Source organism: Cygnus olor, chromosome 2 (assembly GCF_009769625.2).
Source record: "Cygnus olor isolate bCygOlo1 chromosome 2, bCygOlo1.pri.v2, whole genome shotgun sequence".
Classification (NCBI taxonomy): Eukaryota; Metazoa; Chordata; class Aves; order Anseriformes; family Anatidae; genus Cygnus; species Cygnus olor.
The window spans coordinates 19375212-19388604 of NC_049170.1; the positions used below are offsets into that span (position 1 = coordinate 19375212).

The 13393-nt window shown below is 38.5% G+C and overlaps 1 protein-coding gene across 8 annotated transcripts in view; it reads right to left on the reverse strand.

The window, feature by feature from the left end:
* Positions 1 to 10830, reverse strand: part of ARMC3 (armadillo repeat containing 3) — a 62805-nt gene extending 51975 nt beyond the window's left edge. For 2 of the 8 annotated variants that reach the window (XM_040548965.1, XM_040548960.1), the window contains exons 1-3: positions 10588 to 10830; positions 5906 to 5949; positions 1884 to 1932 (exon numbers count right to left, since the gene is read on the reverse strand). In XM_040548965.1, coding sequence (XP_040404899.1) covers positions 1884 to 1931 — 48 coding nt within the window. In that variant the 5' untranslated portion in view covers position 1932; positions 5906 to 5949; positions 10588 to 10830. Of the gene's footprint in view, positions 1 to 1652; positions 1730 to 1883; positions 1933 to 4782; positions 4956 to 5905; positions 5950 to 10587 lie in introns of all 8 variants that reach the window. The other 6 variants (XM_040548966.1, XM_040548964.1, XM_040548967.1 and 3 more) reach the window with 6 other exon arrangements.
* Between the last annotated feature and the right edge of the window lie 2563 nt (positions 10831 to 13393).

Here is a 13393-nt window from a genome sequence, read left to right on the forward strand (position 1 = left end):
AAAGCTAATATATCAGGTATTTTGTCTGCATCTCATTTCCTGCCATCTGAAATACCCAGGTGAAATTTAAAGGTTTGAAAATTGATTTTACATGATCAGTGTTAACAATATTCTCACAGCTAGAAGATTTTCTTGGTTGATAGTAAGAACTAATCAAGGATCTATTTTCATATTTAATACTGTTTTGCTATGCAACATTCCATTATTTTCTCCTGATAGGGCTGCTAGAAGAGATATGCTAGCCTGAAGTACAATAAGGGTAAGTGTCTAAGCCAAAAACCACAGATGCCATCTGGAGTTCACTCTCTCCAATGTTTTCGGTTTTAATTATTTTATTAACCTCTTTCGTAAGTTTATTTTTTTCAAACGTTGATTATCTTGCCTAACATTATTCAGAGTTTATTGTAGTAGGTAGAAGGCTATACTATACTTTTCTCCAGAAACTCAAATGGTGGCTTCTGAATCTAGAAACCGTGATGCTGTTTATATTGATTTTCTAGATATTTACTAAAATAGTCTCTTATTACTTTGGAGGGGGTTAGCTTATCTGTATGCCATAAATCTATTATTATGTCTTTCCATTTTTTTCTTAGATTGCAAGATTTTAATTCTTCAGGTCTGTTTTAGTCTGATTCACATGTACCTTCTTTGTGTCTCCTCCTTTTTTTTTTGGGTTATTCCATATAGAAATGTCTTTATATCGGTTAACTCTCTCATGTTAAAGTTTTATCTCAAGTCTCCTTTTATAAGGATTTATTATTGATTGTAGCTTTTCAATTACATTTATAATATTCACCTTTCCACAGAACAGTTGTGCAAGAAGTGACAACTGCTAAGCCTCAGTGACATCATGGCGTTGGGTATGTGAGTTCAGCCATAATGACTTCTATCATTGTCTTCGTTAAAACTATTTATGTTTATCTAACTCTGAAATCATGATGTAAATTTCGCTGATCAACTTTTCTATGACCTTTGAAAAAGATCTTGCAGTACCGTTGCTCTTAACAGACATAAAACCTTTAAAAAAAAAAAAAACATAGTAAACTTTGCATTTAATTTTGTGTTCTTTCTGGGATTAGCTGAGGTCCCAATTCTTTATTAACTTACTCATCATCTGTTGCAGAATTTGTATTATACTTTGTTTAGCGTTTCAGTCTTATTTCTTCTACTTCTTTCTGAATAAACCAATAAGACTTTAAACCTGTATTTTGAACCTTTTTTTTTTTACAGAAAATCTCAAAAAGTGTGCATAAGCTACTGTCAGACTTATAAACTCCACTTATTTATTTATTTATTTTTAAGAGTTGAATACTCTTGGCTCAAAAGAGCTAATTATTCCATATTTGGCTTCAGCTCTAGTACTTCTCACTGTTGCACTTCCAATGATACCAGAAAAACTTAAACTGCTGCTGTATATCTTTGCAAAAGATCTAGAACACATAGTACTGTAATTCAAAATATCTGTAAAACTTTTGTATTCAGTAAAAAACTCCACAGGTTCATCTAGGCTTTTAACTCTTTCATCCTAGGCAATGTCTCCACAGTTCAGAAGAGGGGCAGATTTCAGGTCTCTGCTGCTTTGTCCTTTGATTTTTACAAATGGAAAGCTAATATAGCTCTTCAAACAAAAAGAAGCCTGGATTGTTTCATACATTACTACTTGCGAAGCTTGCCAAAGACAACAATCTTCACAAAGAACTACACATGCCCAGTCACTCTGGTTTGTATGCTATCCAAAAAAAGCAGAAACAGAATCATCTTTAAAAGACATTTTTAGAATAATGTGTGTAAGTTCCATAGTAAGGAACTATGTAAGGATGGTAGAGCTGGGTCTATAATTGTGTGATGTTTATTTTATAGCACATAGCAGTTTATAAACTTACCACATCCTTGGGTGGAGGCTCTACTTCCTTCTTCACTTTTTTACCCATTCTGAAAATAAAAACAAAAAATAAAAGCAGACAAACAAACTCCCTTCTATGTCTTAAGAATCAGCTTACCAGTGATTTAGGAAAGCTTTTAGGACCGATGTTCGCATTCATTTAATGCATCTAATCAATTTGAGGAATTCTTTGACTTCATAATTCCTATGCACGAAGATATCCATTTTAAACAGTAAGGTTTCTTTTGTCCAAAACAACAAACTTTTTAACACTTCAATGCATTTGGTAAAATACATCCATCAACTAAACATAACTAAAAAGAGAGATGCAAGACATCACAGGCTCAAGCTGTAATGAGGTACAAATACATATGGCATGCACTTTCATAAGTTAGTTTTGTCTACATCTACAAATTGTACGTGAACACGAAGGTCCTGCTAGGGGACCTATTTCTCCATGTTCGTCTATATATGGTGGCAAACATTCTATACAGGTGCAGAACGTACAAATAAGTTCTACCTTAAAAATGGGGTTCAAATTCAATTCAAATTCTCTGCCCATATTTTATGGAAGACAAAAATCAGGTCTGCAGTTATTAAGAAACAGTTTTGCACAGTAAAAATTTCACTGATTATTTAAAAGTTACATTATTTACACCAAGTCCAACTTCTGTCTTCTGCTTTTTTTTTTTTGTATTAGCACATGTGCAAGTGAACCTGGAAGACCTTCTCAGCTGCATCTAATAGCAGCTTCTGAAGCATATGGATGTAATAACCCCATGTGGACCTAATTTCACATGGCTTGCAAAACTTCAGCTGAGAGCCTTTCAGTTAAGCTACGGGCAAAAAGTAAAGAACAACACGACCCACTAGCACTAGCTATGCACAGAACATAGACCAAGTTATGCCAAAGTTAGGTTTGTTTTAACACTCTGTAAAAGTAAAATGTGCACTCAGTACCCCCTAGTAAATCCCTGGTTAGTTCTCAAGGGGAAACCACACCTTCACTCTCAACCAAGACTACCCTGACAGCTTTCCTGTGGTATGTGAGATTATTATCTCCTGCAATACGAGCTGTAGCCTGGCTGATTACAAAACACTGCTATAATTTATTACGTTCACTAAAAATGTGGAGCTTTTCTTGAATCCTCTGAACTTTTTCAGGTATTGTTCCTTTACTAGCCTCCCAAATAAACTACAACACAGCAGTAGCGATACCAGCTGATAAGCACGTCCGAAAATTCTGAAATTTAGAACTGAATTTAGAAATCTGAAATTTAGAACTTCATAGGCAGGTCACAAATTATGGCTTTGAGAGGAAGATCCATATAACCAAAGATTCTTCAGCTCCAATCTGCTTTACCCTTGTGCACATATACAGGCACATGTATGAATACACACACTACAATTCAGTGTTTCAAAGTGCACAGTTTTGGTTAGGGACCAATTAACATATAATTGTGCACCACTTTCTTTTAACGTTCACAGATTCAAATAATTATGTGTAGTCCAACACTGTGAATAACTAAAGCTTTTAGTTGTAAATATTTCTTCACACTTATATAAATGTGTATAACGCCCAAGAACATTTTCAGGGAACTTGAGTTTTTCTCCATGTTCGGAAACATTTGGTTCCTTGGAAATATTAAAAAAGCACAGAGAATTAGATAATTACTGTGGATTATGCCCTTCAGTCTGTTTCTTACTGCAATTTTTATTTTGGATTTCAATGCATTCTGCCATCAGATGTTGGTGTTAGCTTGGTCCCTATAAAGCTCTCTCTATCCTGCCTCGAGTTGGAGAATAATGCTATGATGCATGTGGAACTCTTTGACTTACTGAAAATTAAAAATGTGCCTTCTGTATTCAATTTTTATTATCTCAAACAATCAATGAGTTCAGGTATTGAAAAGCTACTGGCCCGTAAGTCAACTTCTTACTCAAAACTCCTCTCTCTCCATAACTGTGTATTGTCTTCTTCTAAGTAGACCTACAGAATGTGTATCTTTGATTCTCAGTTTAGTATTCTAAATATTTTGATTTTAGGCAAATTTTTAATGGGATTTATATTTTTCAATGTAATTAAGTGCTGGGTCTATGCTATCTGAAAATCTTATTTTAAAAACTAAAACTCTATTCACTAGTGATTAAATGTAATTAAATCTTTATGACAAAGAAGATTCTTATTTAAGTAATATTCTCTACTTCGTGTTTTTTAAGTTTCTAGAAGGAGTGTAATTCTTCACATATGTCTTGAGATTAAAGGGCTGATTGCTTAAATCACGTAGAGCTAGAGGTAATAAAGGACTTTGACAAAACAGATGTAGCCAATGCATGGTCAAGCAATCTATAAAGTTATCATTCTATGCTACTTCCTGTCCTCCACCTGGAATTTACTGATTTCTGTGGTAGATAAATTAGCCTGTTTTACTCTGCTCCCACCCAGTTCCAGTGGGGTGATATGATCAGGTGTTGTCCCCCAGCCAGCAGGACAGTCGTTAGGTCTAACTACATCCTCATTCCTACAGAAACTACAGCCCCCAAAGCTCTCCCTCAGCTGTGGCATTTCCCTCTTTCACCCTGAACTTCATAAGGATCTCCTGTTTTTCTACGGGACCAGAACTACCCCAGCCTGAGCAACCCGTTCACTTAAGTTCATTCAGTATCCAGAAACTGTGGGATCAAGCATCGGTACTTAAATTAGTCACTCTCCTTTACAGTCAGTGGAAGTCAAGTCAGTATGTTCAATAGCTGTTAAGGCAGCTCAACCTAAAGTATGTATCTAAAATTGATCAGGTGAATTGCACCTTGAAAAATGACCATTTTTTCCTCTGACCAAAACCAGAGTCTAGAGTTGCTAGCTCATACATTGACTAAAATTAGTGACATAAATATATTACCCTGTTTCTCCACATGAATCCACATGCCACGCTATGTCTGGCTGATGCTATCACAGCAGACTGAGCATTAGCAGGACTAGGCACATGACATAACACAGCCACCTTGTCTTTTTTAAGGGGGCTGAAGGAACAGGCCCATCTCCAGTAACACCTCCGTGACTAGAACATTTTGCCTGTAAATGGAAAATGACTTTAAAGAAGGTCACGAATGTGGACTTTTTAGTTCGAAAGTAGAACCCTCTAACCTTTCGGCTGTTGTATCATGACCTGGCATTATTGCAACTCCAAATAAAATAAGGAAAATGTATTTAGTTTATGAAAGATTTCTTGCAGATGCCTGCCCAATGGAGCAGACTCTAAGCACTAGATCTGCAGATAATGATGGCCATGATTCCTTTACTTATTTTATTGGCTTGCTCTAGAAACTTCTCTGCAGTGTGAATCATTTCCTACATTGCAAATCTGAGATAGCCACATATTTCTAGTCCGTATACCAAAATAAATAAATAAATCAGGCTTTTGACCTCACTGGTTAGAAGCTGGGAGACATTAAATATTGCTGCTTTTAACTATAGATGACTAAATGCTTTACTGGTTTAGCCAAGTATTAGTTTTATTTTCTATGACAGCCAACTTTTTTAAATTAAAAAAAAAAAAACTATCACCAGATTTTCAACATCTTTTTCGTCAATACACTTGTTCACTAACGAGCATGCACAGAGTTCATTATTATTATTTTTTAAATATAAGATAATGGCTAGCAAATGAGCATTAATTTTAAAAAAGATAATTAACAAAATATGTATTTTATAATATAAATGAGGAAAGTTTTATGGTGGTTGTACTGGTCAAAATACTGAAATTTTATAAATACTTCCTTTACAGTATGGGCTGTATATTGACATGTCAGAGTCCTGTTGCATACACTTAGAGGCCATACTATTTTGTTTTTAATTTATACAATGCATTTACAAAATAACTACCTGTTCCATTTGCATCTTCTGTTTTCTAAACCCTCAAACAACTGACACGATAACCTAAGACCCTGCACATACTGAATGTTAGTGAGACATGAGATAATGTGCAAGAGTAAGTCAAAGACACAGACAACTGTAGAACTTACCTCTATGTCAAAGACTCAGAAGTCCCTCCTGAGAACAATTATTCCTATGGAAAAGCAGGGCAAAGAAGGATTTAAGAAAGGCTTCTAATCAGTTACTTATTACAAAATCCCCTTTGGGATCTGACAGTACCATGCTGTAAGAAAGTCTGAAGCTGTGTTATTACAACCTGACCATGATCACAGAATCATAGCGCAGCTAAGGTTCGAAGGGACCTCTGGAGGCCATCTGGTCCAACCCCCTGCTAGCAGAGCCACCTACATCTGGTTGCCTGGGATCATCTCCAGGCAGCTTTTGAAGATCTCCGCAACCTCTCTGGGAAACCTGTGCCAGTGCTCTGTCACTCGCACAGTAAAGAAGTGCTTTCTGACCTTCAGACAGGACCTCCTGTGTTTCAGTTTGTGCCCACTGCCCATTGTCCCATCACTGGGCACCCCTGAAAAGTTCCTGGGTCTGTCTTGTTTGCACCCTCCCTTCAGGTATTTATACATGGGGAATCTTTATTGGTAAGATCCCTGCTGAGCCTTCTCTTCCGTAGGATGAAGAGTCCCAGCTCTCTCTGCCTTTCCTCATAGGAGACACGCTCCAGTCCCTTCATCATCTTCATGGCCCTACAACACTGGACTCTTTACAGTATGTCCATGTCTCCCTTGTACTGCCAAGGCCAGAACTGGACACGTTACTCCAGGTGCGGTCTCATCAGTGCCAAAGAGAGGAGAAGGACCGCATCCCTCCACCTACTGGCAATACTTGGCATAAAGCAGCCCAGGACAGAGGTAGCCTTCTTTGCTGCAACGACACATTGCTTGCTCATGATTGTCAAGTTCCTCCCCAAGAATGATGAACGTGCAAGATCCTTTAGAACAACCAAGGTGTAATTAACTTCTGTCAATTTGTCTAGCCACCGTAAGGGAAGTCTTGCTGTTTTTTCTTGTCTCAGACATTCAAATCTTTTTCTTTCTTTGCTAACAGTGGAAACTGCCTATAAACTGGTCCACCTCATTGATTATTTCAATTGATTTCTGTGTGGACATGCTAGATCTGCTGTCTTCCAGTGCAATCAAGAGGAAGATGATAAATTTATAATCACAGCGTTACCAGACAATCTCACTCCTTTCCTGAATCCATGAACTACATACAAACGTCTTCTGTATTCTAGCTAAAACATCTTCATCTTCCTCATCATTCTCTGACAACTTTGTCATTATTACATACTGTTGTGTAATTATCTTGAAATTTGCATACTTCTTTCTCCCAAATTCTTCTTTTGGCTTTCATCTGTCCTACTCCTACTTCTTCCTAGTCCTTAATTATGGACCAAAAGATTCCCCTTTCTCCTTATCCAAATTACCCAGCGTTCTGTTCTTCTATAAAGTCTACAAACATCAATACATTGGGGAAACTTGCCTTCAGAGAAGAAAAGTTAAAGAGAGATACCAGGTAAAATTTAATATTCGGTTCCAGAAGATACATTACATATGAGACCGATTAAGTCAACACCTTTGAATCCGCTTGCTGTTTTATCTGTGCCTACACGTATATTAGGCAAGAAATGATCGGGATCAAGAGAAGAATTAGCTACCATGCAACAGATGTTAACTAGCCCAACTTAACTAGAATCTGTTCATAGATACAAGATAGTATCTTTCATTTTGATTCAGCTGAAAAAAGTCAATCGACTCCAGAAAAAAAAAAAAAAAGAATAAATACGCTCTGGTCATTCTGAGAGTTCACTTACAGATTCCTTTTTTTTTTTTTTTTTTTTAAATGATCTGTTTCTAAACTATACACAGAGCAAAGGAATCACAAAACAATTAACGTGAGAGATGCAGCGTGGAGTACTCCATAGGCATACCCTTAAACACAACATCAGTTTGCAGTTAGGTATCAGATTGACCAAATAGCTGAGAGAAAGAAGGGGGGAGGGAGAGAAGGGAGATTTTAGGTGAGCTAAAGAATAATACAATTACTTATTTAAAACCTCAGAACTTTCAGGATGTAATGGTACTTCTTATTTGCATTTTGGTATCATATTAACATTTAGCTGAGTGTTACTTTCAAAATTCCAAAGGTAGATGCTTAGATTTTGAACATAAGCCAAGACTATCAGATATTTATTTGATTCCATAAAAAGATGTTGTAAAAATATGCAAAATTTGCAATAAAATTTTGATACAATAGTTTCTGGTAGCAGCGCCTTTTTCATGCTGCCCAAGGACTACACTTCACTGTTTTCTGAAGCTGAACTTCTTGGCACACCTAGTAAGAGGTGCACTAACTAAGGAGTATCTCACTCCTTAAACTAAGATTCTAAGATATAGAGACACACTTTACTTTCCAATTTGTACAGTATGAAAGGTGTATGAACGTTCCTAAAATGAACAGGAATTAACAAACACGACAGCATTCTTTACAAATCACAGAGCAACTGAGAGGCCTCAGCTCAAAAAACCTTCCTTCACTGAATAAGAACAGTCTTCCATTGCAGACTGGTATCCTGCCTCCGGTGATAAGAGACAAATGCTTCTGATAAATGCATGAAACCAATCCCAAAAGTCAGTTTTCCTCCATCTGTTACAGGTTTTTTATTTCCCTGAAGTACAAAGGTTTAGATCTCCTGAAGTTTTTATGTTCTTTCTCACAATAGTAGCTATTTTTACTGTCCACATAAATGCTTAATCCCTTTACTCTTCATTCTATGACACATTATGGCACAGGTCCAATTGTCAAGTGTACTTTACAAGCAACTACTCCTTAGATTTAAAAAATATGTAAACAGTTTATTCAATTCAGCACAACATTCCCTTGTTCTTGTACTACAAATTTAGTTAATAGTTAGCCTGACTTGATCCTTTCTACTTTCTTTTATAATTTCCTGTACATTCTGATTTATCACCTTTCTAAGCGGTCTTAATTATTTTTTCCATACAGCTTTTCCAGACATATATGTTTCTTGTCTCAGAGCCCCTCTGTGACTGTTAAATCTTTCTCAGATATGAATAACCTAACCCTGAATACCATAATCAATTCTAGAGCACTACTGATTTATTACAGTGACATTACATCTTTTGGAGGATTAATTTTTAGCCAATTTCTTCAGCGAAGATTTTCACTAAGCCATCCACATATGGTAAACAGGTCATTTCCCCAGTAGGTTGCAGTTAACTCAGGTTCACTACTGAAGAGTACAGTGTTCCAAATATTCCTGGGAGCATAAACTATATTCCATTCACCACCAATTAATTTTATTTATCACGGTGTTACCAGATACACCATGATAGCAGAATCAGGATAGCTCTCAGATGATTCTAACAATCTTCTTTAGTCTTAATTAATACAAACTATTTCATCTCAGTAGAAAATTCTGATTTCTCTATGTTATTGTTCATTTCCAAATTATAATGAATATATTAAATAACATCAAACCTAGGATCTATCCTTGGAGAATCCAGGCTGTGACAATCCAAATGAAGAAGATTTTTAGAAATTATGTGTGTGATTTTAAATGTCTCACTGAGACACAGTGAAAACCCACGTCCCATGAGAAAGAGTCTAAGAAAAATTGGCTTAATCTAAAAAAAACAGAGAGAGAGAGAGAGAGAGAGAAGTTTTGCAACCTTTTCCTGAAGAATAATAGCAGGACATTTCTCATATAGAATTCAAAGCTGGTCTGCCTTAGGAAGAAGCACATTTTAAAGACAAGTAAAAATTAAAGACGTACTGAAGTTTTTAAGCAGTTGTGCCAATGTACGTGTCTTAAAATGAATGCTTCCATCTGCCAGCTTTGTAGGGACATCGGGCTGAACGTGACATTCTGAATGATCAGATTCATTCCTGCCTGTCACATCCACCACGTCCCATTAATCCCACCAGATAATTCTAATGCTCTACCTTAAAAAAAACCAAAACAGTAGGTATTCTGTTTCCACTCCTCTCACTGAAAAGCTGTTGCATGAGCTGATTGCTCAGACAACCAGAGACCTTTTTTTTAATTTTCAGCGTCCATTTATTCATGACCAGTTTATTGTATTCGTATTGTGTTTGAGCTTTTGTCAATTACTTTCTTTCCTTTACCGGCACATATCAAAATATATTACTTACACTAAATATTTATACTATTGGAAACACCTCATGTGTGTCACTATCACATTCATGATTGTTATGGTTACAAAGGTAGACCTATTATTTAACACCTCATTTATTAGCCTTTAATATGTTCACAATTAAAAAAAAAAGTTACGGTGTAGGATAGAAGTACAGATAGCAGATCTGCAGACAGAAATAGGAACTAAAGGTCATTGAAGCCCATCTTAGTATTCATTGTGGCAGCACATCAGATAATCAGAAAATGGCAACAATGATCAAAATCCTAAAAATGGTTAAGATAGTACAGTATTGGAGTATGTTATATAGACGACCAATTCAGGTTAGTAATAAGACTACAAAAGAATAGTTCTGCTCTGCAGATGATGTTCCTCTGCCAGCAAACCCATATTTTGTGTTGAAATCCCTGCCTGCAGACGTCCCCAACCTTTGAAACATCAAAAATTCGGAGAGATTTGCTCCCTCGCAGCCCAACCACCTGTTAGTGGCATTTAGGGTAAAACTTCTGTATTTAAGGCTTTATTCTCTCTCTCATTTTTTCCCCTCTCGTCTATTATCTACACAGCTTTAGGTCTCGTACCTCTCACGTTACTATTCCACATAAACTCTGCAGATAAATCTCACAGCTTTATTATAACCTTGAGACTGCACCACTTTCCTTACTGGTGTAGACGCTGCTACCACGCAGGCAATAAGGCGGTCGCTGGGCTGGCTGCGGCTGAAGGAAACTTTAAGAAATAAAACACAAACTGGGCGTTATTCCTCCACCACCGGCTCTCCCCTCAGTCCCCCGGCCCCGCTCCCCGACCCGCCCGGGGGCGATGGCGCCCCTGTTTCCCTGTTGCTAGGAGGCCGCTGCGGCGCATGCGCGGGGCGGCGGGCGGGAAGGTGGCGCCCGCGGCCGGGCCCCGCTGAGGGGAGCCCGGGGTGGCGGCTGCCGCGCCTTCCCTCAGCTCCCTCAGCCGCCCGGCGGCGGGTCCAAGCGGGCTCCCCGGGGCCCTTCCGCCGCCTGGAGCCCTCACCGCGTCACTACACGGCGCTGTGCTGCCGCCTTCCCCCCGCCAGGCCGCGCCCCGGCTGTTGGAAATGCGGCTTTTTGCTTGTTTTTGGCCGCAGTGTGGCGGGGCAGGAGTTCAGGGAGAGATTTGGAGGGAGGAGCTGGGGGTACAGGGCAGAGGGAAGTGGGACAGGGACAGCGGGAGGGGAAGCTGGGATCTTGCTCCTTGCCCTAGGTTTTGCTGTAAGCAGCTGTGGGAGAGGGGAAAATGGCAAATAATGGTACACGCTTGAATACGCTTTGCAATTTATCCCCACTCAGGAGTGCAAGTGGCAATTCTTTTAGGGGAGGACTAAGTCTTTAATACAGGTGGGCTGGGGTACTGATGAAAAACTAAATCCATAACTTACCTAAATGAAAGCAAAATGCTAGTTCATCACCCAAGTAATACTGAATATGTATGAGAATTAATAAATATATACCATGTGTTTAAAAAATAAAAGTTGCCCTGTGCATCCTTCCATCATATTCTTTCTTTTCTTCCTTCCTTCCTTTCTTTTTTGGCTCGTGTTATTCTTGTTTCAATGTCAGCAGAGCATTTGTGGGAAAAGAAAAAGCCGCAGATTCTTGGGAGCAAGCAGATAAAACAGTTACGCAACGTAGAGCAAGGCACAGGCAAACCTCTGTTAGAGCATCATGTGTTGTGGCCCCACAGTTAAGACATCATCACAGAGCTTTGGTAGAGGACCAGAAGAGTTATCTCCTTTCTATTATCAGCTTTGGGCTGATGATGGAGAAAGCCATGCCAGATAGTTGTGCTATTTTCAGAACAAGAATTCGTTGTCGTGTTCTCTTTTGCCAGCTAAGGCTGTTTTGGAGTGAATACTAAGCCAAATTCTGAAATCGAATAACATTTTCTAACTTCAAATTGCAGTTTAATTGCTATCAGTAACTGCAGAAGCAAATGGGAACAGGCAAATATAATCATTTTTGGACCTCAACGTCAGGTAATAATAGGTAAAGACATTACAGCTACTATTAACTCTCTCCTGTGATCTCTTTTTTATCACAAATCTCATTGCTTTCTCCCCAGATTTTTTATTACATTGCACTGCAAGTATAAATTCAGTTCTATTTTTATAAGCCATTATCAATCTGCAGAGATTGTAGCACAAATAGGTCCAGGCCTTGTTGGTTTATTCTGTGATAAATGTGATTACAGTTGTAGCAGGTGGGTCATTTTTAGTTGTAAACAAGCCCCCCATACGTGATGGTGTCTCATTCCACTTTTACCATCACCACTCCCATAGAAAATGTATATAGATTTACGATCACCTTCACTAGAAACAGCTGCGATAACAAGTCAGAGCCATTTATACTGATCCGTATCTAACTGGAGAAATCACACTGAAGTTGTGATTGAAGGCCAGTCTCAGACTGACTGACTCTCCATGAAGTCTTGCTGATCTTTAATAGTTACAATGGATATTAAAGACAGGGAAAGAAGGGGGAAAAAAATGTAGCCGCTTGATAGAGAGGCAAGTCACCTGTTTCACAAACTTCTTGTGGGTCTTTATTTTTCGAAACAGGCACTGCAGATGACAAATGTAAGGAGAGATGAATGTAACTACTGAAAGCAAAGATTTTGGTTTAAACTCTGTGCTGGGTCTGGCTGAGACGGAGCTAGCTTTCTTCACGGCAGCTAGTATGTTGCTGTGTTGTAGATCTGTGGCTAAAACAGTGCTGATAACACAACCGTGTTTCAGCTGTTGCTGTGCAGTGCTTGCACAGCATCAAGGCCTTCTCTTTCTCACGCTGCCCCCACAGTGAGGAGGCTGGGGGTGGGCAAGAGGCTGGGCTGGGACAGCTGACCCCAACTGACCAGGGATTTTTCTATACTGAATTAGGTCAGGCTCAGCAATAAAAACTGGGGGGTAGTCTCACCAAAGTAGCCTTTGCCTGGAAACTGACTGGGCATCGGTCTGCTTGTCAGAGATGGTGTCTTTACATCACTTATTTTTCCTTTTTCGTCCTGCACTTACTGTGCTATCTTTATCTTGACCCACATTTTGTTTTCTCGCTTTTACTTTTCCAATTCTTTCTCCCATCCCACTGGGTGTGAATAGTGAGCAAGTAGCTGGAGGATGCATAGTTGCTGGCTGGGATAAACTGACCAGAAACTCAACGGTCTCCATGACAATAGCTTTTCTTTTACATATCTTCAGTGGTGATTGTTCTTATGGCTATTTCAAACATAATTCTGGCCAATCTCCTCTTAGTTACATCTTTTCTTTATTTCCATATAAACTGTCCCATAAACTTTTGACGATGCAGAATCCACGTGAAAGAGGGATGTGGTAATCAGGTGCACAATCACTGTGTGTTTCAA